This window comes from Telmatherina bonti, assembly GCF_933228915.1.
Source record: "Telmatherina bonti genome assembly, chromosome: 22".
In the NCBI taxonomy this organism is placed as follows: domain Eukaryota; kingdom Metazoa; phylum Chordata; class Actinopteri; order Atheriniformes; family Telmatherinidae; genus Telmatherina; species Telmatherina bonti.
Window position 1 is genome coordinate 35,199,156 of NC_136631.1, and position 27,316 is coordinate 35,226,471.

The 27,316-nt window shown below is 48.1% G+C and overlaps 2 protein-coding genes across 5 annotated transcripts in view; both read left to right on the top strand.

Annotated features, from left to right (window-relative positions):
- numb (NUMB endocytic adaptor protein) overlaps positions 1 to 11,625 on the top strand; it is a 54,879-nt gene extending 43,254 nt beyond the window's left edge. Inside the window, exons 4-10 of one of the 3 annotated variants that reach the window (XM_079262530.1) lie at positions 4,545 to 4,577; positions 5,354 to 5,428; positions 6,914 to 7,054; positions 7,273 to 7,477; positions 7,572 to 7,868; positions 8,174 to 8,317; positions 9,526 to 11,625. In XM_079262530.1, the coding sequence (XP_079118656.1) occupies positions 4,545 to 4,577; positions 5,354 to 5,428; positions 6,914 to 7,054; positions 7,273 to 7,477; positions 7,572 to 7,868; positions 8,174 to 8,317; positions 9,526 to 10,286 (1,656 nt within the window). In that variant the 3' untranslated portion in view covers positions 10,287 to 11,625. The remainder of the gene's footprint in view (positions 1 to 4,544; positions 4,578 to 5,353; positions 5,429 to 6,913; positions 7,055 to 7,272; positions 7,478 to 7,571; positions 7,869 to 8,173; positions 8,318 to 9,525) is intronic. The other 2 variants (XM_079262531.1, XM_079262532.1) reach the window with 2 other exon arrangements.
- Positions 11,626 to 12,412: 787 nt separating this feature from the next.
- exd2 (exonuclease 3'-5' domain containing 2) overlaps positions 12,413 to 27,316 on the top strand; it is a 77,703-nt gene continuing 62,799 nt past the window's right edge. Inside the window, exons 1-9 of one of the 2 annotated variants that reach the window (XM_079262088.1) lie at positions 12,413 to 12,488; positions 15,356 to 15,424; positions 15,497 to 15,950; positions 16,188 to 16,444; positions 16,526 to 16,652; positions 16,769 to 17,079; positions 17,176 to 17,282; positions 18,390 to 18,525; positions 18,615 to 18,983. In XM_079262088.1, the coding sequence (XP_079118214.1) occupies positions 15,555 to 15,950; positions 16,188 to 16,444; positions 16,526 to 16,652; positions 16,769 to 17,079; positions 17,176 to 17,282; positions 18,390 to 18,525; positions 18,615 to 18,983 (1,703 nt within the window). In that variant the 5' untranslated portion in view covers positions 12,413 to 12,488; positions 15,356 to 15,424; positions 15,497 to 15,554. Of the gene's footprint in view, positions 12,489 to 15,355; positions 15,951 to 16,187; positions 16,445 to 16,525; positions 16,653 to 16,768; positions 17,080 to 17,175; positions 17,283 to 18,389; positions 18,526 to 18,614; positions 18,984 to 27,316 lie in introns of both variants that reach the window. The other variant, XM_079262089.1, reaches the window with a different exon arrangement.

Genomic DNA, 27,316 nt, shown 5'->3' on the forward strand with positions numbered 1-27,316 from the left:
ACAAAACACCATTTGGGTTCAGAGGGGGGGGACCATGCCTCCCAATCACTCCCCTCCAGGTCTCACTGTCATTGCCCACGTGAGCATTGAAGTCCCCCAGCAGAACAATGGAGTCCCCAGAAGGAGCACCCTCCAGCACTCCCTCCAAGGACTCCAGAAAGGGTGGGTACTCTGAACTGCTGTTCGGTGCATAAGCACAGACAACAGTCAGGACCCGTCCCCCCACCCGGAGGCGGAGGGAAACTACCCTTTCATCCACCGGGGTAAACCCCAACGTGCAGGCACCAAGCTGGGGCTGATGAGAATGCCCACACCTGCTCGGCGCCTCCCACCATGAGCAACTCCAGAGTGGAAGAAGGTCCAGCCCCTCTCGAGGGTTCTGGTTCCAGAGCCCAAGCCATGCGTCGAGGTGAGTCCAACTATATCTAGCCGGAACCGCTCAACCTCGCGCACAAGCTCAGGCTCCTTCCCCACCAGAGAGGTGACGTTCCACGTCCCTAGAGCCAGCTTCTGCAGCCGGGGATCGGACCGCCAGGGTCCCCGCCCCTTGCTGCCGCCCAGCTCACACTGCACCCGACCCCTACGGCTCCTCCCGCAGATGGTGAGCCCACGGGAGGTGGGGCCCATGTAACCCTTTCGGGCTGAGCCCGACCGGGCCCCATGGGCGAAGGCCCGGCCACCAGACGCTCGCTCTCGTACCCCGCCTCCAGGCCTGGCTCCAGAGGGGGGTCCCGGTAACCCGCGTCCGGGCAAGGGAACATTCATGCCCAGGTTGGCCGTGCTCATAGACCCCTTCAATATTTTATATTGAAACATAACATAACAAAAAATTTCAATTAATGTAGTTTTTTACACGTACCAAATCCCTCCCCTGGGCCAAAGTGGACCGTCTGGTGGGGCAGATTTGGGTCCCTGTTGTACATTTACAGCTCTGCTTTATAATGACATCACACATGGAAATGGACTGAAAAGTCAGAATAGAATCATTTTAATATATTGATAACGAGGGACAGGACTAAAAACCTGGAGCCGTGGAGCAGAAAATGAGTCACGGTATCACTCTGCCTGTTGCCCCCCATCAGTTCTCTTTCCATTACAGTGACTTTTATATGAGAAGATAAAAGGGTTGGAACTTTTACAGCCTGACAGGCTCTGTCTGTAGGTCAGCGTTTGAGCCATTTAACAAAACAAAAACCTGACTTATTGACAGACAATTTTAGTTATAAACCTTTAGCCACGCCGTTCTTTGCAACTTTTTACAAGCAAAAAAGTCTCCTGTCATTGATCATTATCAAAGCAGAGATAGTCAGACAAGCTAATCCTTTAAACATTAGATCTCAGTATATTTTCATTGAGTCTTTAATAAGCTGACTGTTGCCTGGCAACTAATGCAGTTTCCACCAACAGAAAACATATGAGGTACTTTTCCGTGAACTCTATTTCCAGGAACTCATTGCTGAATTGGTCGGGAAGCAGGTTCTGTATCTGTAGGTACTTCAGTTTAGCTGTTAACGATGATGCTGATGACATTTCCTTAAATTCAGCTTTCATCAGGCAAAACAGCATCATCAACACAGCCGAGCAGTTTCAGCAGAAGGGAGTGTGTACTCTCTGCATCAGTAGAAAGAAGGGAATGTGTTGAGCATGTTGGTGGTCCGGCTGTCAATCAGTGCGTTTGTGTGGCAGCTGCAGCTCTGAGCTGACTCCCCTGTATTCTCAGCAGTCTGTGGGACGGTAATGAGAGTTTTCTCACAGCTCTGTGGCCCGTGACTCAGAGGAGGCGTGCCAAGTGGGAGGAGGCTGCACTGCGGCACCGTCAACCTCCAAACTGCCCTTTTTGTGACATCATTGTGATGTCACTTCCTGCTTTTTGTTGGCAGGTGGCCGGAGACAGAGGAGTGTTGTAAGTTTTAGTTGTGGGAGTGCTTTCTGCTGTTACTCGGGAGCTCATAGTGACCTGGGTGAGGCTTGCCACTTTCATGTATTGACAAGCTGGAAGAATTTCAGGGGGATATTTACTTAAAATGACGTCAGATAGAGATTTCTGAAATACCTGCTTATTTTAAAAAGCAATTTAAAAAAAAAAAACCCCACATGCTTTTAGAGTGAAATCTGTTGTAAAAGTTAGAATAAAGAAGATGCTTTGTTACCAGAAATCTCTGTCAAATTTGCAACAAAATGTTGAAGGGATTGAGAAGTTGCACAAAGTAGCTTAGTAACAGAATTTTCACAAGATTTGTGCATCGTTTTTGCATGTCCTGCCAATGTCGATGGCAGAATTACAAAAAGAAGCAAATCAATTTTCTGTTGTTTTTGGGCTGTCGAGCCAATTTTCCAGGCGAGACGACACGCATGACCCTGCCAAGATGGTGATTGTAGGAACCGCCCACCGAGCTTCAATTCAGCTCTTCAGAAACCTACGGCTGACGTCACGGAGGCTCCGCCCATCTCTTTATAGACAGTTTATGGTCTCGTCACATGACTCCATATCAGTTTTGGCAAAAAATTTAAGCATAAGATGGAGAATGGTGGACAAGCTGCAAAATGAGCAGAGATAAAACTTCCACCATCACATTTTAAGTCAAAAGTGTGGAAACAATTTGGATTTTTTGCTTTGAAGGGAAAAGCAGAGCTGAACATATTGAAAGCTGTTTGTAAACACTGTAATGCAGTGGCGTACTTCGGTAACATGACTAACGTTACTGCCCACCTAGCAGGACACCATCCTCAAGTAAATGTAGGGCTAATAGCCAAACGTAGCGCAGCAGCAAGCCAACAGACACTCAAACCAGCACTTTTATATGCAGTTCAAGCTTTTAAAACAAGAGTGTAAAATCAAACAGCTGCTTCAGATATATTCCTGCTGAATAAATCTTAAAAACTGACACATAGTTGATTTTTTTATTTTTATTTTTTTGGGAAAACAGGCTCGTGATATAGTCTGTGAACTTGGTCATCATGCAGTTTTTTTCACATGGTCTGCTGTTTAAAAAGCAAACTAAAAATCAGGAATACTGACAAATCGCAATTTAAATGGAATTGGCTCCCAAACAAATCGTTAAAAAAATCAATACCAAACCATACCGTGGAAATTATTTGTACTTCCTTCCCACATCATTGCTCTAATAAGCACAAATATCGCTCCAACAGCACTCATTAACTTTGTCTCTTCGACGTTGAGAAGCTCGACGGCAACATGGAAATGTAGACTTTAGTGTCTGATTGAAAACTGCTCACCAAAATTTGCTGTGCTGTTGCTTCTGGGATAAAATCCTGAGTCCCCTACCAGAAATTAGGGGGTCTGCTGTGATGCGCGTACTCTGCCACCAGGATACAGATAGTTCCACTCCCACTGCAACCATGATGGAGGGTCTACTTCTGGTATTTCAGTACAAACAAAGTTTGCTGTTTCATTTTTGTCTGCCCTGTTGTTTCTACTGACAAAGTTTTCCCCCTCTCATCTCCGTCTACACCATGAATACCTTGTTGTTGTCATACCATTTTTGTTGGTTTTATACTTTTTTTTTTTGTCTTTTTTAAGCAGGTTTTTATTGCAGAGATATGCCTTCAAACCCCACCCTTCCACACTCCCATTCTAGTTATCTGGAGTTGTTTCTCCCCCCTCTAACCGTAGCTTACTAACACTAGCTGTGCGGACAATTTTTCCACCTGCATGTCTGTTTGTTTCCCACAAACACACACATACACACTAACTAACAAGCGCTTAGCTCATTCCAAATGAATCTCCAGTGCTGGTTAACACGTTAAATCATGCATTAACATGGTGCTGGGAGTGCCGTCTCCAGCATGGCTGGGTAACAGGAGCAGAATGGCACTCCTTTTCACAGCTTATGGGAAGGAGAGGAACTCACAAGGAGCTGCGGGAAAAGGGGGATTAAAACTATGCCAGGCTGTCTGTGTGTGTGTGTGTGTGCGTTTTTTTATTGCCTTTTTCATCTTCTGTGGTTGCAGCAACCTAAACATGAACCCCTCGACAGTCACAGGCTTGACCCAGGGTTTGTTTTCTGTCTGTGGGAATCTGTTTCCGTCTGCTGAACAGCCATGGAAAGACCTCATCTCGGTCCAGGAGAAAGAATAAACTCGGATTTGGTGTTATCCCCTCTTTAGACACACACCTGAAGGTCTAACATCTTTATCTCCCGCGTTCAGGCTGCTTGGTGTGGTGTCCCAGCTGCTTGGGGTGTTATTGTGTTGTCTATGCTTATCCAAATCAAAAAAGGAAAAAAAAACCCAAAGCTGCTGTCAGTGGGATCTTCTGGGGACAGTTTTATCAGCTTTCTTTTGTGGTAGTACTAACAGCGATCATCCTCAACAAAGCGTAGCTCATCACAAGCTGTCATGAAATCATGAGGAGCTAACCGAGTCACCGCATCACTCATAACCCAGCTTCACCTTAAACTTCAAATCCTACCCATCCTGTGGACTCCAGTAAACATCTTAGGTAACATTTTCATGCCTTGTCCCCCCCCGTCTCCTCCTCCCCTCCTCTCACCCACCCTTCCTTTTACCACATCCACTTCCAGGACAGGAAATTCTTCAAAGGATTCTTTGCTAAAGTAAGTTATTGCTTTGTGTGTCTGAGTGTTTTTCTCCTTATTATCAGCGTTGTTGTTGCTGCTTCTCCTCTTAAACCTCACTGTGATCACTTCGGATGGCTGGAAGAAACACACACTCAGACCTGTCTGGAGAGAGATAGACACCGTGGTGTGTGTGTGTGTGTGTGTGTGTGAGCAGGTGGGGTGGTTTAGATAGGGGTGGGGCACACTTTGTTTGTGTTTTGTGTTAACAGGCGTGTCTTCTCTCCCTTCAGCCTTTCTTCCATGAACCAAGAATGGAACAATGAGCAGTTTGTGTGAATGAACGTTTCCCTTTTTTCATCATTGTTCTAACCATCGGGGTCGTCACTGCCGACTGCATCGGTGCACCAAATCTGTTTTCTTCTTCTTCTTCTTCTTCTTCTTCTCTCTCATCAAAACATAGCTCCTGCTGTGTGATGCAGTTCTGAGCAAACACCCTGACTTATTTCCTCTCTTTGGTTTTTTTACCAGCTGCTTTCTCTCTTATTTACAGGTGTGTGTGTGTGTGTGTGTGTGTGTGTGTGTGGTGGGTGGGGTGGGTTTTTATGATTAGGTGCCGAGGAATGGTACAAAGACAGAGTAATCTTGTGGGATATGGAAAGACCAGAAAGATTTCCTTGCTAACTCATTCCCATCTTGTTGTGTGTGTGTGTGTGTGTGTGTGTGTGTGTGTGTGTGTGTGTGTGTGTGTGTGTGTGTGTGTGTGTGTGTGTGTGTGTGTGTGTGTGTGTGTGTGTGTGTGTGTGTGTTCTCAGGCTGGAAAGAAGCCAGTGCGAGCTGTATTGTGGGTGTCGGCAGATGGTCTTCGTGTTGTCGATGACAAAACAAAGGTAATGAATTCTTTCAGTCCTCTAAGGCAAGCTGTGAAATGTTGAGATGAGAAAGAAAAGGACATATGTGGAAGCACGTTGTTTACAGGGTGGTAGATGCTGAGCTCCAGCTACTGAAGCTCAGGTGGGATGACCTCCAGTGAGCATGTGCACAGAGCACCTGCAGGGGTAGGTAGACAGAAGATGAGGGTCACACTGACGCCTGCTGGACATCTGTGGTACTACATCAGTTATATTGCACATCCTCACACCTGCTGTTTACATGACACCAAAAGCTTGTGAAATATTGCAGCTGTTTATGGATTATAAGTCATTTTAATATTGCTTTATGTTTATTTTGTAAGAAAAATCCAGAAGTTTAATCTCAGTTACATTAAAAAAAAAATTTTAACTGTGAGGGCACTTAAATCTGAACTGAAATAATAAACTTGTCTGTGCATAAAAATCTTGTCATATTAATAACTTGACCATCAACCATTTATTTTAGATAATTTTTTGTGTTTATTTTCTTTAGGCATAATCTTGTCTTTCAGTCAGAAACGCAAACTCGTATTCAGGTGTAAATTATGAATGAGAAATATTTTCCAAGTTGTAGATTCATATTTTAAAACTTAAATATTAATCTTGTAGGAGATGTCTGCTTTTTTTTTTTATTTAAGACATCTTGTTACAAGAAAATATTGAAGAACAACTTGTAGATTTGTAATGAATTTTTTAGTTTTTAGTCATATTTTTAAGAGCTATTGCTCTTTGTGAATTGTTTGAGTAAATTTCTCCTTTTTTTTTTATAAACAGCATGTTTAAATGAGATTTTTAAACACTCATTTCTGCTGAAATGGCCAAATAAATCCTATTCCTCTGCCAAGAGTTGCCTGTTTACCCTCTGTGCTGTTGGTGCTACAGTGTTTTCAGCCCAGTAACGACCATTACATCTCAGCTGATCAACCTGTAACTATGACAACGTGAAAGGACATTAAACCGAACTCCACAGGCTGTGTTGGATTCCAGTATATGATCAGTCGCCATTGCTTGCCCATGAGTTGTTGCGATTTGTTTCAGAACCTCCATGTGAGACGTTGAAACTGATGACTGCATGTCTCTATAAAGGGAAAGAGATGTGCAGAATCCTCGCCAAAGATCATCCAGACGCCGTTTCCCTTCAATGGTTGTTGCCTGTGACTGTGGCAGAATGTTTGACCCTGGATGAAAGCCAGTTCAACTCTCAAAAACGAGATGTTTTTCAGCTGTAAAAAGAGGTTAAAGTCTTTTTAAAAGCAAAGAAAAACATTGTGAACAATTTTCCTCCCTGAAGGAGGCGTTACTTTCCAGTGTCAGTCTGTGTCACGGTCAGAGGCAGGATTTGTGTCCCTGAAGCCACTTGACCCATTTTCTTTTAGATCTTCAGAGTGAATGTTTTTATGCAAATTCCTTTATTTTGAAATGACTTCAGTTCATTAAACTCCAGTCGACGCTGTTTATTTGCAGGACCTGATTCTGGACCAGACGATAGAGAAGGTGTCGTTCTGCGCTCCAGATAGGAACTTTGAGAGGGCGTTCTCTTACATCTGCAGAGACGGCACCACCCGGCGTTGGATCTGCCACTGTTTTATGGCAATTAAAGACTCTGTAAGAAATCTTTTCATCAATACAGCATTTATCATTTACTTTTTAACATTATTGATGAAAGGCAGCTCAGTTGAGGCAAAACCTCTGGACAGATTATAGATTAACAAGCGGTTTTGCCTATCTTTCCTTATTTTTAAGGTCTTTCTAAACGTATATTGACACAGCGATATAATGAACTCTTCGGATGAGACTTTGATCATTGGCGGGGTGCTTTTCAGGGCGAGCGTCTCAGTCACGCTGTGGGTTGTGCATTCGCCGCTTGTCTGGAGCGGAAACAGAAGCGGGAGAAGGAGTGTGGGGTCACAGCAACCTTTGATGCCAACAGAACCACTTTCACTCGGGAGGGCTCTTTTCGGGTTACTACGGCAACAGAGGCAGCAGAGCGGGAGGAAATCATGAGGCAGCTACAGGATGCTAAGAAGGGTTTGTATGAAATTCTGGACCTGTCATTGAGTGAAGTAGCTGCTGTTGTTTTCCACGGAGCGCCGCTGACTTATTGTCGTCCTTCTCCGAACAGCAGAGACAGATGTGAAGATTACCGGGAACTCGGCCAATAGTATGACGAACTCTGCATACCAGACGGGAGGCTCCCCGTCCCCCTCCTCTTCCCCGCCTCTCTCCATTCCCACGCTGGGACCCCAGGCGATACCCCGCAGACACGCGCCGGTCGAAGCCCTGGCCAGGCAGGGCTCCTTCAGAGGCTTCCCAGTCCTCAGCCAGAAGACGTCTCCGTTCAAACGACAGCTGTCACTACGCATGAACGAGCTGCCGTCCACCATGCAGCGCAAATCTGACTTCCCCATGAAAAACACAGGTGACGGTTTGAACACAGAGACAGTTTGATGCACAGACGAAGCTATCCTCATCCATACGTAGGAAAATGCTGCAGCAGACGTCTTTTATTACTGTCTCATGTCTGAGTTTCAGATGCAAATGTCTTCATCAGTAGAGAACATGAGGAGTCATGGTTACCATGCAGTCACGGTTGTGAAACCTGCATTGTCTGAAAGCCTCCATGGAAACGTGTTTAAGTTCAGCGCTGAAACACGTCCCTGGAACAGAAATCTCTTCTCTGTTTAACCTCAGCGCCTTTTTTCTGTTTTCATTTTCCTCTTCCAGTCCCGGAGGTCGAAGGAGAAGGCGATAGCATCAGCTCGCTGTGTACTCAGATCACCACGGCTTTCAGCGGCCCCTCCGAGGACCCTTTCTCCTCCGCCCCGATGCCCAAACCGGCTTCATCTCCACAGTCTCCTGTGGCACCAGGTACAAACTCGTCTTCTGCAGCTCGTTTGTCGATGGATCCCTGCATGCTGTTCTCTGGTGTAAAATAGGTTTAAAGGTTGTGTTTGTGTTTAGTAAACGGCTCTGGTTCCACAGTGCTGATGGTAGAGCGCTTGTTATGTAGCATTACGAGTCAATATGTCCTGTTTTCAGTAGTTGATACAATTTCATGGGTAAATATCACATCAGCTGCTTAAACAATAGACTTCACTGACACTTCAGACTAAGTCATAGACCCATTGCTTGTACAGACTCCTTATTTTAGTTGTCAGGAATTCTGACTGTATATTCATTAATAAATGAGAAATTAATATTTTCTAACATTCAAAGTGAGGTAAAACCCTTTTAACAGGGACATGAAGTAAAAAATGGAGCTAACTGTACAACTGCTGCTAGGATTTAGCTGTTAAAGCCGATAAAAAGTAAGAGTTTGTCGGTTGAAGTGGAAAGTTCAGTGAACGCAGCATGTTTTGTACTAGATATTCTTTGAGATTAATAAACGAGGAGGCTGGGTTGAGCTGGGAGACTGATGCACGTTTCTCCCGCAAACATGAACTTTTCACTGCATAAGATATTTTCATACCTGGGGGTCCCTAAACAACAGCCTCTGGGTTTGTTTTTTTAATTTTGCAATGACATTAAATATTGAAATACGTCCTCTAAAGTGTTTTAATAGTTTAGAATAACAGATAAATAACTGATCAGAGTCTACATGACCTGCAGTTTGGCTGAATTCCCCACCCGACAGCGTGTGCCTGCTTTAGTTTGACCACATCTGAGTTTATAACCCTGGTTTTATAGTTGTGGTTTACACGTTCAGACTGCTCCTTCCCTGCATGGCGACCTTGTGCACGTCTAACTAAAGATCGCTTTGCATCTTCCAATCCACATGCTCGATATAGCAGCTCTTATCTCTTATGTGCTTATAGTGAATGGCACAACACCTGCCTTCTCTGCTGCTGCTGCTCCTGCTAACCCCCCAGTCCTGCCCCCTGCTCTGCCTGCTCGAGAAACTAACCCCTGGGCTCAGAACCCAGCAGGGGCTCCAGCCTCTGCACAGCCAGGTAAGACCCTCCTGAAAGAGGCCGACTTGGATTAAATCCACAGCAGAAGAGTTTTTCCTCATGTCTACGTTAAATGCTAAGCATTCACCTTGCCGTCCACCTTCACTCTGTTCTTTCTCCTGACAGGAAGTGACTGGTCGTCGACTGCACCGGTGATTGTCGTCCCTCCCAATTCTTCTCCATCCATGTCGTCCCACAAGCGCACGCCGTCAGAAGCAGACCGATGGTTAGACGAAGTCACCAAATCTGTCCGAGCCCCGCAGCCCAACCCAATCATCACAGGAGTCCCCCCTCCCCCACAACCCTTCACCGGCCCAGTCTCGGTCCCAATGCCCATGGCTCCGGTCCCTCCTGTCCCCCAGGTGGGCTTCATGCCTTCTCTACCCCCAGCCGTGCCCATGTTGCCCCCTCGCCAGCCTGCTTTCCATGCCCAGGCTCCCACCTCCTACCCGGTGTCCAACGGGTTGCCGTTTCCTCAGCCTAGCGTCCCCGTGTTCGGCATCACCCCCTCGCAGATGGTTGCCAACGTGTTCGGTTCTGCCACGCAGCCCCAGCCGTTCCCCGCCCCAGCCTCCACGACTCCGCAGCATGACGCTCAGATCATCAGTAACGTCAGCCCCTTCATCAAACCTCCTCCGCCCGTCACAGTAATCCCCGCCCCCCTGCAGCCCTCCAATGGCAGCGTCACCTTTAACGGCGCCGACAACTGGGCCGCTCCATCTCAGATCGCTCCATCCTCCCCGTCTACCCTGCCGCCCCCTCCGCAGGAAGATGCTTTTGAAGCCCAGTGGGCAGCGCTGGAGAGCCGCTCCCATCAACGCACTACACCCTCCCCCACCAATCCCTTCTCCACCGAGCTGCAGAAAACCTTTGAGATCCAGCTCTGAGGACTGCAACCAGAAAGTTCTGGACTAGAAAAAGACTGGCACGAACAGTTGGGAGATCCCTCCTGCCTTCCCGAGTTTTACTGGACCCATTCAGCAGGGGGAGAGCGGAACTGGGAGATGATGACTCAGCAGGGAGCGCAACTCTGCACAGCGCTGAAAGAATAAAAAAAGAAACAAAAAACAACAAAGCAGGTTGCTGTGAAGGGTGCAGCTCTCCAGGCATCTCATTAGCATTGTCTGTATTGTTTTGTTTGTGCTTCTGAGCGCAAGGTTGTCATTTCCCTGTGGAGCATCTGCAACGAGTCACGCCCTGCCCAGCCCCCTGCGCTCCCCGTAGGCAGGGCGAGGCCTCCCTCACCCGGCAGAGGAATTCGCAGCACTGAGAGAACTCGGCTTCCCGATGAGAAGTTCTCATTAATAACTTCCGGATCATAAGAATAGTGAGACGATGCCAAAATCTTTATTTTTATGCATTAAGTATATTTTAAATAGCTTGGAAATCTTAACAGAAGAGTTGTAAGTAATCTTGCCAAAGGCACAGGCTAGCTACGATGAAAGGTTTATGTTCATGTATACAAGAAATGATCGTATATATTATACATAGATATATATGTATATATATATATATATATATATATCTATAAAGAATCTATACTGTACAAAGCTCACAGCAGTGCTAATTTTTAATGTGATGTAAAGAGATTTTTGTGAAGGGACAGCTGCTTAATCTTTTTTTTTTCCTCCATTTTTGAAAAAACAAACAAATAAACAAAAAAAAAAAAACCTCTTTATTGCGGTGTTGCATCCTATGATTGGATGTGGAGCGTCTCATCAGAAATAAGGTATCTTTGCAGCAACAATCAATGTGGACCTAGCATTGGTGGCGGTGCCTAAATGGTTGCCTCTATTTTACCTGTACTTAGATTTTAATAGTTTAGTACAAATCAGTACTTAACATTTTACTTTGTGTGTGTGTGTGTGGTAACAATCTATTTTTTTAATTATTATTATTTAACACAGTGGGATGCAACAATCCTGTTTCACCGCCTTTTTTTTTTTTTTTTTTTTTTTTCCTAAGTAGTTCATTTTTATTTTTATTTTGCACAAGCACTAAAATAGATTATTTAACCTCACAGGTGATCTTGATCAACATGGGTTAGTCAGTTGTGGTGCTTCAGTAGCTGAGAAGCTGCATGCTGATCTGGCCAGACATCTGTTAGACTGCTGTGGTTAAAACAGGCAGCAGAAAACTGCAGGGAGAGAAAAACAGCTTCATCTCTCACTTTCTTACTTCATTCTGTCTTTTTTTTTTCTTCTTTTTTTTAAACCGAACCTGTGAATATGATTCGTTCTCTGATCTATTTTTTCCATTTTGTAACTATTTCATTTCTTTATTCCAAAACTTTGGAGAAATACTGAAGCTCAAAGATTGAATAAATTCATTATGGTAGAGGAAAACTGTCTTTGTTTTTTATTTAAATACACAACTCCTTAAGTCTGATTATTTTTCTTTAAATGGTTCATTTAAATGTTTTAAGGATTTCTAGAATAAACAATTTCTTGCTAAATTTTTTTAAGGATTTCTAGAATATTTGCTTGCTAAATGTTTTCAGGATATCTAGAGCAAACAATTGTTTTGCTAATTGTTTATTGTTTTATAAAATTGTGAAGTAATTTTCAATATGAATTGCAGTGTAAATAGATGATAAAAAAGCTAAATATTGTGTGGAGGTGGTGGGTTTAAGTAGAATGCAGACAAGCTCTCTTTCTCACAAAACTGTGCTCTTAACATCAACAGTGCAGTCTTCCTCTACATGCACTGAAAGAACATTAACGGCATTGGCAGTCTCACTCGCGGTGCAACCTGGAAAAACTCCACCCAAACATACAATATTTAACTTTCCAGATGCATGTAAGATTTTTTTTAATTTTTTTTTTTAAAGGGCGAGCGTCACTAAAAATAAATAATAAAAAAAAAATGCATGTAAGATTAAAACACAAAGCAAACAAAAGAAAGCAAACTTTTAAAAGGGTGATGTGCTCTTGGTGGCCTTTAGTCCGTCCCTCCAGCAGGTGGCGCTGGCGGCAGACCTCCCCGCTGCAGCACAGTGGTTATAAATGCAGCACGAAAGCCATGGATCAGTTCTGCAAACAAGTGTACATGTGTGTGATAGTGGCGTTTTGTTGGGTGGAAACGTGAAGGTAAGGTTTTGTACCAGACCATACTTTCAGGAACTTTTTGGGGTTTTTTTAGCTTAAGTGTCACCACTGCGGTTTTAAGAGGTGTTAGCAGATGAGTTAATGAGTTAGCGAGGTAGCCAGCTAACTGTTAGAGCTAGCTATGCTAATGTCAGCTCAACAAAAACAGACCAGAGAAGCTTTAAAACTCAGCCTTTCTACCATCTAACCTGGAGACAAATATCAATTTTAATTCAAATACACTCGTGTCGACTGACATGTTTCAGCTTCCGATAAAAACCACTGCTCGCTAGCTGTTTTCAGTGACAGCTGGATGCTAAGTTAAGCCAGAGAAACTGTTAAACAGTGATGGTTTGACGTGTGACTTCTGTCTGTCGTCATACAGGGATAACTAAACATCTGTCTTTGTTTATGTAAGGAGGTATGGTATTATGCACGAGTGTTCAGCTACTTCTCATTCTTTACACTTTGTTTCCAAGCAGCCAGATTGATCTGCAAAATCCCTGAAGCTCTTTCCAAGTTTTTATTTTAACATTGGAAAACATTTAAAATTCAGTCTTTGCTTCATGTTCAGATTCATGTTTTTTGTTGTTGTTTTCTCGTTTGTTTTAAATATACTTTTTGAGTCATTAATGCACAGTAAAGGTACCAATCAAAGTATAAACTGAAGTTATATAACAATTGGCTAAAGAATCACGTTTCAATTGTACCTGAAAGCATCTTGTCACAAAGTCGCTTCATTTGCTGACATTTACAGTTGTGCTCATATTTATTCATACCCTTTCACTAAAGAAAGAAAGAAAGACAGCTGCCTGTAAAATAAGCTGAGATTGACTAAAGTAGTAATAAATAAACATTTTCTGAAAATCATATTTTCTAATTCATGTTCAATAAAAATATTTTTTTTAAAAAGCAAACAAATAAGATAATTTATTACATATTACATCACTCATAAACTACTATTTAGTTGAACAATCCTTTAATGTTTCCGCTCCAGTCAGGTGTTTTCTGTTCCTCTCAGTCAGACTTCTGCACCTGTTGACAGGTATTTTGTCCCACTGTTCATCAGAAAAGTCTCTCATTTGTCCAGGACCAGTTTGTTTCTGTTTTTTTTTTTCTTTCTTCAACTAAATTAAATGAAAAAACAGTGTCTTATATTACTAGATTATATTCTTGCAAATTTTTAGTCATTGTTCCTTTTTTAAATTCAATTTAATGTAACTTTATTTGTACAGCGCCACTTCACAACAATGTTGTCACAGGGCACTTTACATCCACGGATCAACATCCACATCATTTCCAGACAGTTCATACATATCCTATAATAGAAACCAACTGATTGCATCGAGTCATGACTTGGATCCAATCCTCCATCCTGAGCTGCACGAGGCGACAGTGGGAAGGAAAAAACTCTCCTTTAACAGGAAGAAAACCTCCGGCAGAACCCGGCTCAGGGAGGGCATCCATCTGCCTCGACTGGTTGGGGTGGAGAGGACAGGAAAGACAGATCAACATGTACAACTGCACTTATTCAGGAAGACCTGCGGAAAAAAGGAGGAATAAGTTAGAGACGGCAATATCGGCATATATTTATACATTAATATATTAGAGAAATAGAGCGAGGTACTTCTCAGTGCATCAGGTAACATCCCCATTGCTACATAAGTAATGGATGGCTAGACTACCCATAACTATAAGAGCAAAGAGCAGAACCTGGACAGTTGGGTCCCGTACATGCAGACTCCAACTCAGGAGATGCTCATATCCTAACTATAAGAATCATGGAAAAGGAAGGTTTTCAGCTCCATCTTAAAGGTGTGGAGGGAGTCTGCCTCCCGAACCCACGGTGGGAGCTGGTTCCATAAGAGAGGAGCCTGATAGCTAAAGGCCCTTCCTCCCATAGGACTCTTTGAGACTCTGGGAACCACCAGTAAACCTGCAGTCTTAGAGCCAAGTGCTCTATTTGGAATATATGGAACTATAAGATCTTTTATGTACAATGGAGCTTGGTCATGGAGAGCTTTATATGTGAGGAGAAGAATTTTAAACTTTATCCTGGATTTAACAGGGAGCCAGTGTAGAGAGGCTAAAACTGGTGAAATATGATCTCTCCTGCTAGTCCTCATCAGAACCCTCGCTGCAGCATTTTGGATCAGATGGAGACTTTTCAGGACATATTTGGGACAACCTATAAATAAGGAATTGCAGTAATCCAGTCTGGAAGTAATAAAGGCATGGACTCATTTTTCTGCATCTTTCTGAGACAAGATGCTCCTAATTTTTGCAATATTACGCCGGTGGAAGAAGGCGGTTCTAGAAATGTTTTAAATGTGAGCTAAAAGGCAAGATAAGTTTTAAGTCTCCAGTTATCTGAGTGACAGTTGTAAATTCAGACTTTTCTTTGATGAGAGGGTATGAATACATAAGAGCACAGCTGTAAGTTTTATCTACAAAAAAATTCTGAACACTGAAAACCTGACACATCTAAATCTGATGTGCCATGTCCTTAAAAACAGTAGAGAAAACACATGAAGAGTATAGCTGAAAGAAATCCAGCAAAGATCTGACTCAGGAACTGAGAGATGCAGTTGGAACTTAAGCCTCATCAGAAATACTTTTTAAAATGGAAGTGTGGATGTCAACAAGCCGCTAAGGAAGGGTCACAGAGAGGGGAAGGATTAAGTTTGTGACTATAGCTAATCTAGCTTTGGATCGCCAAATAGTTCCAGTGCTTAAGGTGATTTTGGCCACAGCTTTCCTGTATTTTTCCACAGGAAGCATTTGTTAACCTGTTTCTGAGTAGCTGACATGAAAGCAGCAACATTAAAGCTTTATTTTTCTGTGAAACAATGCACCTATCTTCTATACAGAAATGCCCGGAACCCGTCAAGGTGACAGAACCAGCAGGGTTTGCATGGAGTCTTGTTGACACAAAGACAGTAAGATGCAGAATTTGGCCGTTTGCAGCGTTTATCTTTCCACATATTAACCATTGTGTTTCTCTTCTCTAGATTTGAAATTTTCAGTCTGTTTTAAAAAAAAAAAAAAAAAAAATCACCGCAAGTTAGCATGTCTCACCGAGGGCCTTTGACCGCCGTCATCACTACGGTACTAGGGGCAACCTTGGGAGGGCTCCTCATATGGCGGGTGTATCGAACCAAAAGAAAGAAGCTGCCTTCCGTCCAGAAGGTGGCTGACTCTGTCGAGGCTCCGTCTCCAGTCGAGAAGGAATTCCCAGCAGTAGAGTTTCAGTACATCCGGCCCCCACGTACCGCAGAAAAAGAATCAAAGACCGTGGAGTGTCAGACCACAAAAGTGCCCCCTCCTGTCCAGATCCCGTCGTCTGACCAGTTGCTGGGGGTGAAACCAGTCATGGTCAGCTGTGAGCAGGAGTGGCAGCAGCTGTGGCCTCTAATGCAAAAGGAGCTATCAGTCTTACCTGTGCTGGGGTTTGACTGTGAATGGGTAAAGATCGACGCCGTAAGAAATACCTTTTGCATGTTTGTAGAATTGAAAAGAAAAATTCCCCTGAAATGAACAGATTTGGCTTTGAAATTGGACCAAAAAACCGCTGCCATCGCAGCACCGTTATCTGGATATGTTAACAGTAAAAACAAACTGGGTGGAATTTTCCTTTAAACACGTTCCTCCCATTTCAGATGTCTCCTTCCGTTCTGACCCGGCCGCTGCTTTCTGTCGCAGGTGTCGATGAAAGGTCGAGCCTGTGCCGTGTCCCTGCTGCAGATGGCCACCTACTCGGGTCTGTGTGTGCTGGTGAGGCTGTTGGCGTTTCGTGACGGCCAGCAGCAGTTTCCTCTCAGCCTGGTCGAAGTTCTCAGAGACCCACAGGTTTTAAAGGTCGGCGTCGGTTGTGATGAAGACGGGAAGCGGCTGACGCGCAACTACGGCTTTTCTCTGACGTGCACGGTCGACCTGCGTTACCTTGCCTTAAGAAAGAGGTAGAATTTGCCAGAATAATGAAATGAGTATTAAATGATCTGAATTTTGTGTCATATTTATGATCATTTCCCTACTTTCAGGCAGTCTTCTGTAAACAACGGTCTCAGCCTGAAGTCTTTGGCTTCAGATCTGTTGAACGTATCTTTAGATAAATCTTTGGAGTTGCGCTGCAGTGACTGGGAAGCAGATCAGTTGACACTAGAGCAAGTAAAGACTTAATTTTTATTATGTATTCTAATCAAAATGATTAATTTTGCATGCAACATGGAAGACGGTATGAAGGAATGAGATATTACAGGCTTGTAAATTTGCTGTCGTTCCAGATAAACTACGCCGCCAGGGATGCTCAAGTTTCCATCGCGCTCTTTCTCCACCTCCTCGGCCTCCAGTCTGAAGCTGGTCCCTCCTTTCCCAGTGGGAGCTCCTTCTCTGAGCTGGCGTCCCGCTGTCAGGGTCTGGTAGATGTTCCTTTCAGGGGCCGAAGAGACGGAGATGACGGGGCGGTGGAGGGAGAGAGGAGGCGGCGGACACGGAAACTGGCAGTGAATGAAAGCCCAGAGTCTGGAGATCAGCAAGTCCCAGACCCTCGAAAAAATAACAAGAGGAAGCCGCTGGGTGTCGGCTATTCTGCCAGGTGAGCAGAGCCTGAACGTTACTGGAGGCGGAGAGGAAACGAGCTAAAAGATGTCTGTGTTGAATCGGTAGTTAAATGCTTCTCTGTCTTGAACAGGAAGTCTCCTCTGTATGATAACTGCTTCCTGTATGCACCGGATGGCCAGCCTCTGTGTACCTGTGACAAGAAGAAAGCCAAGTGGTACCTCGATAAAGGGATTGGAGGTAAACTGTTTAATAAAATCAATGAGTTGTGGTCATTTAGCTTTAATTGCAGCAGTTATTATTATTATTATTAAAGATGAAAGGTCAGACAACCACCACTTCCCCTCAATCACACATGGAGTCGTGTGACTTAGGAATTTGATGGCATAAAATATTTACTGCATCCATATCCATAAGTGAGATGGGATGATCATGTATTCCATTTCTTCTTGTATATTCCTCTTCTCCTCGGTCAAATCATCTGATCTTTACTCAGTTTTTATCATTTGCATTTGATGATTTCTGTGAATCTTCAGCCCAAAATGGTAATAAAGTAGGTAAAGTTGTGCTGGAAAAAAGATACCAAATAGTTTTTTTGTTTTTTTTGTTTTAAAAGCAAAATGAAAAGTATTTTATGGCCAACATGGTATAGGGATTCTAAGGGTTAATACTGGCTAAATACTGCCACAGGAAAAATGACTCATAATGTGACTATTTATTAAGTGAGTTGTATGAAAAAGCTCAGATTCTCCAGAATTCAGGATCTCTTTGAGCCATTTTCAGCTGCAATAACTCCGAGTAGTCACTTCTAAACGACATTGGTGTCTCGTATTGATGTGGAAGATTGATTTCCCCTTCTTCACAACATTTGCAGAAATGTGTTTATACGCAGCTTTTTCAAGCTCCTGCTGCAGCTTTGTGATCCGTTCCAGCTCTGGACTTTAAGAGCCCTGATTGTTTTCTTCTTCTGTCGTTCTGGTCTGGATTTTCTGCTGTTTTAGGTCATTGTTGTGTTGCCCGATTGTTTAGATGAGCTTTGATTTGGTTGTGGGAAGTCCAAACCATCAGTTTGGGCTGTTATGCTGTTTTTTTGTGTTTTGTTTTCCAAATGTGATATTCTGTATTGTAGTTTTGATCAAGCGTGAAGTTGCTAGACATTGCCTCTTTATTTGTAGTAATTTGGGATATTTTATCTGTGCTCCTGCCACCTTTTCCTGCTGTTTTTGTTGTGCATGGTTTAAAAAAATGGCTTAAACTGAGGACACGTGTGTGTGTGTGTGTGTGTGTGTGTGTGTGTGTGTGTGTGTGTGTGTGTGTGTGTGTGTGTGTGTGTGTGTGTTGCTGCAGTGCTTCAGAGCGAAGATCCTTTCGTTGTGCGGCTGCTGTTTGAACCGTCAGGACGTCCCGACTCGCAGCAGGACTACTATCTGACGGCCAAGGAGAATCTTTGTGTCGTCTGTGGCAAAGCTGATTCCTACATCAGGTTTTAAAGCCTCCGTCTTTTCCTGTCAGGACGTTTCGCTCCGTCTGAAGGTGTGGAGTCATTTACTCTGATTCTCCTCGGTCCAACAGGAAAAACATCGTTCCACACGAGTACAGACGACACTTCCCCACCGAGATGAAGGACCACAACTCGCACGACATCCTGCTGCTCTGCACGAGCTGCCACGCCGCTTCCAACGTGCACGACGGCTTCCTGAAGCAGCAGCTGGCCGAAGAATTTGCCGCCCCTCAGGGCTGCGAGGAGGGAGTCCGGCTGCTGGAGGACTCGGACCGCCGGCGAGTGCGTTCGGCGGCGCGGGCTCTGCTCAGTGCCGGAGAGGGACTGCCGGAGCCGCGGCGAGAGGAGCTGCAGGTTCTGATCAAGAACTTCATGAACATAAAGGAGGAGCAGAAGCTGCCGATGGAGGTGCTGCAGCAGGCGGCCAGTCTGGAGACCAGGTGGGCTTCTGCACTTCGTTTCTACCTGTAATCCCTCCATCTGAGGTAGCACGTACAGGCGGTCTTCTGTTTACGAATCCGTGCCATTCCTACCGCTGCAACGTAACCTGAAGTTCCGCATGAGTCAGATTTAAACCCTAAATAATGATCTAAATACACGTATTACACATCATATTAATAGAAAAACAGCACAGGCAACTATTATACGCACTGAGGCGTCGTCTCAGCCTCTGTGTCACACGTCCTAAGAGTTTATATCGACCCTCGTAACTTTGAAACTTGCTTTATTTTTTATTTACTGAGCGTCGTAAAGTCGAGAAGCGCGTAACCCGAGGACCGCCGGTACTCTGTTGATTACATCTTTTTTTTTTTTTTCATGTTAAAGCTGAATTACTTGAAGCTTTTGAGACTTCAGCTGATTCTTTTTCTTCAATTGTTTTTGGTATAAATGGATCAAATGAAATATTTAAGACAAGAAAGCCCAAAATTTCCAGTCTGGAAATATTTTTAAAGCTTTATTTTTTCCTGTTTCACCAAACAACAAGTTTTAGATCTGAGCTTTAATTTTAAACACTATGATTACAGACTGTAATCTATGTTTGGTGTTTGTGAGAATTTCAGCTGTGTTTATAAAGAGCAAGTATTGTTTTTATTTGTGAGGTCAGACTGGTGTCCATCAAACGCTGTAGCTTTGTGCAAAGAGCTGCACCTCTGCTTCTCATGAGGCAAGGCGCCTTTCAAGACGATTCAAAGTGAAACAAATGCGAAACATTAAAAGCTTTACAGATGGTGTAAAACAGACAGAAAAAAGGATAAATGTGCTTTAACCTGGATTCTCCATGTTTAGTCTGGACTCTGGTCTGGACTCTGGTCTGGTCTGGTCTCTGGTCTGGTCTTTGGTCTGGACTCTGGTCTGGTCTGGTCTCTGGTCTGGTCTTTGGTCTGGACTCTGGTCTGGACTCTGGTCTGGTGTGGTCTCTGGTCTGGTCTGGTCTTTGGTCTGGCCTGGACTCTGGTCTGGTCTGGTCTCTGGTCTGGACTCTGGTCTGGTCTGGTCTCTGGTCTGGACTCTGGTCTGGTCTGGTCTGGTCTCTGGTCTGGACTCTGGTCTGGTCTTTGGTCTGGTCTCTGGTCTGGTCTGGACTCTGGTCTGGACTCTGGTCTGGACTCTGGTCTGGACTCTGGTCTCTGGTCTGGACTGGTCTCTGGTCTGGTCTGGTCTTTGGTCTGGTCTGGACTCTGGTCTGGACTCTGGTCTGGTCTGGACTCTGGTCTGGTCTCTGGTCTGGTATGGACTCTGGTCTGGACTCTGGTCTGGTCTAGTCTCTGGTCTGGTCTGGTCTTTGGTCTAGTCTGGACTCTGGTCTGGTCTCTGGTCTGGTCTCTGGTCTGGACTCTGGTCTGGACTCTGGTCTGGTCTCTGGTCTGGTCTGGACTCTGGTCTGGACTCTGGTCTCTGGTCTCTGGTCTTTGGTCTGGTCTGGACTCTGGTCTGGTCTGGACTCTGGTCTGGTCTGGTCTCTGGTCTGGTCTGGTCTTTGGTCTGGTCTCTGGTCTGGTCTGGTCTTTGGTCTGGACTCTGGTCTGGTCTGGTCTTTGGTCTGGTCTTTGGTCTGGACTCTGGTCTGGACTCTGGTCTGGTCTCTGGTCTGGTCTGGTCTGGTCTTTGGTCTGGCCTGGACTCTGGTCTGGTCTGGTCTGGTCTTTGGTCTGGTCTCTGGTCTGGTCTGGACTCTGGTCTGGTCTGGTCTCTGGTCTGGTCTGGACTCTGGTCTGGTCTGGTCTTTGGTCTGGTCTCTGGTCTGGTCTGGACTCTGGTCTGGACTCTGGTCTCTGGTCTGGACTGGTCTCTGGTCTGGTCTGGTCTTTGGTCTGGTCTGGACTCTGGTCTGGACTCTGGTCTGGTCTGGTCTCTGGTCTGGTATGGACTCTGGTCTGGACTCTGGTCTGGTCTAGTCTCTGGTCTGGTCTGGTCTTTGGTCTAGTCTGGACTCTGGTCTGGTCTCTGGTCTGGTCTCTGGTCTGGACTCTGGTCTGGTCTCTGGTCTGGACTCTGGTCTGGACTCTGGTCTGGTCTGGACTCTGGTCTGGTCTGGACTCTGGTCTGGACTCTGGTCTGGACTCTGGTCTGGTCTGGACTCTGGTCTGGACTCTGGTCTGGTCTCTGGTCTGGACTCTGGTCTGGACTCTGGTCTGGACTCTGATCTGGACTCTGGTCTGGACTCTGATCTGGACTCTGGTCTGGTCTCTGATCTGGACTCTGGTCTGGACTCGGTCTGGTCTGGACTCGGTCTGGTCTGGACTCTGGTCTGGTCTCTGGTCTGGTCTCTGGTCTGGTCTGGACTCTGGTCTGGACTCTGGTCTGGACTCTAGTCTGGACCCTGGACCTGGTCTGGACTCTGGTCTGGACTCTGGTCTGGTCTGGTCTGGTCTGGTCTCTGGTCTGGACCCTGGACCTGGTCTGGACTCTGGTCTGGACTCTGGTCTGGACCTGGTCTGGACCCTGGACCTGGTCTGGACTCTGGTCTGGTCTCTGGTCTGGACTCTGGTCTGGACTCTGGTCTGGACTCTGGTCTGGACCCTGGACCTGGTCTGGACTCTGGTCTGGACTCTGGTCTGGACTCTGGTCTGGACTCTGGTCTGGTCTCTGGTCTGGACCCTGGACCTGGTCCGGACTCTGGTCTGGTCTCCGGTCTGGTCTGGTCTGGTCTGGTCTCTGGTCTGGACCCTGGACCTGGTCTGGACTCTGGTCTGGACTCTGGTCTGGACCCTGGACCTGGTCTGGACTCTGGTCTGGACCTGGTCTGGACCCTGGACCTGGTCTGGACTCTGGTCTGGACCTGGTCTGGACCCTGGACCTGGTCTGGACTCTGGTCTGGACCTGGTCTGGACCCTGGACCTGGTCTGGACTCTGGTCTGGACCTGGTCTGGACTCTGGTCTGGTCTGGTCTGGTCTCTGGTCTGGACCCTGGACCTGGTCTGGACTCTGGTCTGGACCCTGGACTCTGGTCTGGACTCTGGTCTGGACTCTGGTCTGGTCTCTGGTCTGGACTCTGGTCTGGACCCTGGACTCTGGTCTGGACCCTGGACTCTGGTCTGGTCTGGTCTCTGGTCTGGTCTGGTCTGGACTCTGGTCTGGACCTGGTCTGGACCCTGGACCTGGTCTAGACTCTGGTCTGGACTCTGGTCTGGACTCTGGTCTGGACCCTGGACCTGGTCTGGACTCTGGTCTGGTCTCTGGTCTGGACTCTGGTCTGGACCCTGGACTCTGGTCTGGACCCTGGACTCTGGTCTGGTCTGGTCTCTGGTCTGGTCTGGTCTGGACTCTGGTCTGGACCTGGTCTGGACCCTGGACCTGGTCTAGACTCTGGTCTGGACTCTGGTCTGGACCCTGGACCTGGTCTGGAGTCTGGTCTCTGGTCTGGACTCTGGTCTGGACCCTGGACCTGGTCTGGACTCTGGTCTGGTCTCTGGTCTGGTCTGGTCTCTGGTCTGGACCCTGGACTCTGGTCTGGTCTCTGGTCTGGACCCTGGACCTGGTCTTGACTCTGGTCTGGACCCTGGACCTGGTCTGGACTCTGGTCTGGACCCTGGACCTGGTCTGGACTCTGGTCTGGACCTGGTCTGGACCCTGGACTCTGGTCTGGACTCTGGTCTGGACCTGGTCTGGACTCTGGTCTGGTCTGGTCTCTGGTCTGGACCCTGGACCTGGTCTGGACTCTGGTCTGGACTCTGGTCTGGACCCTGGACCTGGTCTGGACTCTGGTCTGGTCTCTGGTCTGGACTCTGGTCTGGTCTCTGGTCTGGTCTGGACTCTGGTCTGGTCTGGACTCTGGTCTGGTCTGGTCTCTGGTCTGGTCTGGTCTTTGGTCTGGTCTGGACTCTGGTCTGGTCTGGTCTCTGGTCTCTGGTCTGGTCTCTGGTCTGGTCTCTGGTCTGGTCTTTGGTCTGGTCTTTGGTCTGGTCTGGTCTGGTCTCTGGTCTGGTCTCTGGTCTCTGGTCTGGTCTCTGATCTGGACTCTGGTCTGGACTCTGGTCTGGACTCTGGTCTGGTCTCTGGACTCTGGTCTGGACTCTGGTCTGGTCTGGTCTTTGGTCTGGTCTGGACTCTGATCTGGTCTGGTCTCTGATCTGGACTCTGGTCTGGACTCTGGTCTGGACTCTGGTCTGGACTCTGGTCTGGTCTCTGATCTGGACTCTGGTCTGGACTCTGGTCTGGTCTCTGATCTGGACTCTGGTCTGGACTCTGGTCTGGACTCTGGTCTGGACTCGGTCTGGTCTGGACTCTGGTCTGGTCTGGACTCTGGTCTGGACTCTAGTCTGGACCCTGGACCTGGTTTGGACTCTGGTCTGGACTCTAGTCTGGACCCTGGACCTGGTCTGGACTCTGGGCTGGTCTCTGGTCTGGTCTCTGGTCTGGACTCTGGTCTGGACCTGGTCTGGACTCTGGTCTGGACCTGGTTTGGACTCTGGTCTGGACCTGGTCTGGACCCTGGACCTGGTCTGTACTCTGGTCTGGACCCTGGACCTGGTCTGGACTCTGGTCTGGACCCTGGACCTGGTCTGGACTCTGGTCTGGACTCTGGTCTGGACTCTGGTCTGGTCTCTGGTCTGGACTCTGGTCTGGACCCTGGACCTGGTCTGGACTCTGGTCTGGTCTCTGGTCTGGTCTGGTCTCTGGTCTGGACCCTGGACTCTGGTCTGGTCTCTGGTCTGGACCCTGGACCTGGTCTTGACTCTGGTCTGGACCCTGGACCTGGTCTGGACTCTGGTCTGGACCTTGGACCTGGTCTGGACTCTGGTCTGGACCTGGTCTGGTCTTTGGTCTGGTCTCTGGTCTGGTCTGGACTCTGGTCTGGTCTGGTCTCTGGTCTGGTCTGGACTCTGGTCTGGTCTGGTCTTTGGTCTGGTCTCTGGTCTGGTCTGGACTCTGGTCTGGACTCTGGTCTCTGGTCTGGACTGGTCTCTGGTCTGGTCTCTGGTCTGGTCTGGACTCTGGTCTGGTCTGGTCTCTGGTCTGGTCTGGACTCTGGTCTGGTCTGGTCTTTGGTCTGGTCTCTGGTCTGGTCTGGACTCTGGTCTGGACTCTGGTCTCTGGTCTGGACTGGTCTCTGGTCTGGTCTGGTCTTTGGTCTGGTCTGGACTCTGGTCTGGACTCTGGTCTGGTCTGGTCTCTGGTCTGGTATGGACTCTGGTCTGGACTCTGGTCTGGTCTAGTCTCTGGTCTGGTCTGGTCTTTGGTCTAGTCTGGACTCTGGTCTGGTCTCTGGTCTGGTCTCTGGTCTGGACTCTGGTCTGGTCTCTGGTCTGGACTCTGGTCTGGACTCTGGTCTGGTCTGGACTCTGGTCTGGTCTGGACTCTGGTCTGGACTCTGGTCTGGACTCTGGTCTGGTCTGGACTCTGGTCTGGACTCTGGTCTGGTCTCTGGTCTGGACTCTGGTCTGGACTCTGGTCTGGACTCTGATCTGGACTCTGGTCTGGACTCTGATCTGGACTCTGGTCTGGTCTCTGATCTGGACTCTGGTCTGGACTCGGTCTGGTCTGGACTCGGTCTGGTCTGGACTCTGGTCTGGTCTCTGGTCTGGTCTCTGGTCTGGTCTGGACTCTGGTCTGGACTCTGGTCTGGACTCTAGTCTGGACCCTGGACCTGGTCTGGACTCTGGTCTGGACTCTGGTCTGGTCTGGTCTGGTCTGGTCTCTGGTCTGGACCCTGGACCTGGTCTGGACTCTGGTCTGGACTCTGGTCTGGACCTGGTCTGGACCCTGGACCTGGTCTGGACTCTGGTCTGGTCTCTGGTCTGGACTCTGGTCTGGACTCTGGTCTGGACTCTGGTCTGGACCCTGGACCTGGTCTGGACTCTGGTCTGGACTCTGGTCTGGACTCTGGTCTGGACTCTGGTCTGGTCTCTGGTCTGGACCCTGGACCTGGTCCGGACTCTGGTCTGGTCTCCGGTCTGGTCTGGTCTGGTCTGGTCTCTGGTCTGGACCCTGGACCTGGTCTGGACTCTGGTCTGGACTCTGGTCTGGACCCTGGACCTGGTCTGGACTCTGGTCTGGACCTGGTCTGGACCCTGGACCTGGTCTGGACTCTGGTCTGGACCTGGTCTGGACCCTGGACCTGGTCTGGACTCTGGTCTGGACCTGGTCTGGACCCTGGACCTGGTCTGGACTCTGGTCTGGACCTGGTCTGGACTCTGGTCTGGTCTGGTCTGGTCTCTGGTCTGGACCCTGGACCTGGTCTGGACTCTGGTCTGGACCCTGGACTCTGGTCTGGACTCTGGTCTGGACTCTGGTCTGGTCTCTGGTCTGGACTCTGGTCTGGACCCTGGACTCTGGTCTGGACCCTGGACTCTGGTCTGGTCTGGTCTCTGGTCTGGTCTGGTCTGGACTCTGGTCTGGACCTGGTCTGGACCCTGGACCTGGTCTAGACTCTGGTCTGGACTCTGGTCTGGACCCTGGACCTGGTCTGGACTCTGGTCTGGTCTCTGGTCTGGACTCTGGTCTGGACCCTGGACCTGGTCTGGACTCTGGTCTGGTCTCTGGTCTGGTCTGGTCTCTGGTCTGGACCCTGGACTCTGGTCTGGTCTCTGGTCTGGACCCTGGACCTGGTCTTGACTCTGGTCTGGACCCTGGACCTGGTCTTGACTCTGGTCTGGACCCTGGACCTGGTCTGGACTCTGGTCTGGACCCTGGACCTGGTCTGGACTCTGGTCTGGACCTGGTCTGGACCCTGGACTCTGGTCTGGACTCTGGTCTGGTCTCTGATCTGGACTCTGGTCTGGACTCGGTCTGGTCTGGACTCGGTCTGGTCTGGACTCTGGTCTGGACTCGGTCTGGTCTGGACTCTGGTCTGGTCTCTGGTCTGGTCTCTGGTCTGGTCTGGACTCTGGTCTGGACTCTGGTCTGGACTCTAGTCTGGACCCTGGACCTGGTCTGGACTCTGGTCTGGACTCTGGTCTGGTCTGGTCTGGTCTCTGGTCTGGACCCTGGACCTGGTCTGGACTCTGGTCTGGACTCTGGTCTGGACCTGGTCTGGACCCTGGACCTGGTCTGGACTCTGGTCTGGTCTCTGGTCTGGACTCTGGTCTGGACTCTGGTCTGGACCCTGGACCTGGTCTGGACTCTGGTCTGGACTCTGGTCTGGACTCTGGTCTGGTCTCTGGTCTGGACTCTGGTCTGGACCCTGGACCTGGTCCGGACTCTGGTCTGGTCTCCGGTCTGGTCTGGTCTGGTCTGGTCTCTGGTCTGGACCCTGGACCTGGTCTGGACTCTGGTCTGGACTCTGGTCTGGACCCTGGACCTGGTCTGGACTCTGGTCTGGACCTGGTCTGGACCCTGGACCTGGTCTGGACTCTGGTCTGGACCTGGTCTGGACCCTGGACCTGGTCTGGACTCTGGTCTGGACCTGGTCTGGACCCTGGACCTGGTCTGGACTCTGGTCTGGACCTGGTCTGGACTCTGGTCTGGTCTGGTCTTGTCTCTGGTCTGGACCCTGGACCTGGTCTGGACTCTGGTCTGGACCCTGGACCTGGTCTGGACTCTGGTCTGGACTCTGGTCTGGTCTCTGGTCTGGACCCTGGACTCTGGTCTGGACCCTGGACTCTGGTCTGGTCTGGTCTCTGGTCTGGTCTGGTCTGGACTCTGGTCTGGACCTGGTCTGGACCCTGGACCTGGTCTAGACTCTGGTCTGGACTCTGGTCTGGACCCTGGACCTGGTCTGGAGTCTGGTCTCTGGTCTGGACTCTGGTCTGGACCCTGGACCTGGTCTGGTCTCTGGTCTGGTCTGGTCTCTGGTCTGGACCCTGGACTCTGGTCTGGTCTCTGGTCTGGACCCTGGACCTGGTCTTGACTCTGGTCTGGACCCTGGACCTGGTCTTGACTCTGGTCTGGACCCTGGACCTGGTCTGGACTCTGGTCTGGACCCTGGACCTGGTCTGGACTCTGGTCTGGACCTGGTCTGGACCCTGGACTCTGGTCTGGACTCTGGTCTGGACCTGGTCTGGACTCTGGTCTGGTCTGGTCTCTGGTCTGGACCCTGGACCTGGTCTGGACTCTGGTCTGGACTCTGGTCTGGACCCTGGACCTGGTCTGGACTCTGGTCTGGTCTCTGGTCTGGTCTCTGGTCTGGTCTGGACTCTGGTCTGGTCTGGACTCTGGTCTGGTCTGGTCTCTGGTCTGGTCTGGTCTTTGGTCTGGTCTGGACTCTGGTCTGGTCTGGACTCTGGTCTGGTCTGGACTCTGGTCTGGTCTCTGGTCTCTGGTCTGGTCTCTGGTCTGGTCTCTGGTCTGGTCTTTGGTCTGGTCTTTGGTCTGGTCTGGTCTGGTCTCTGGT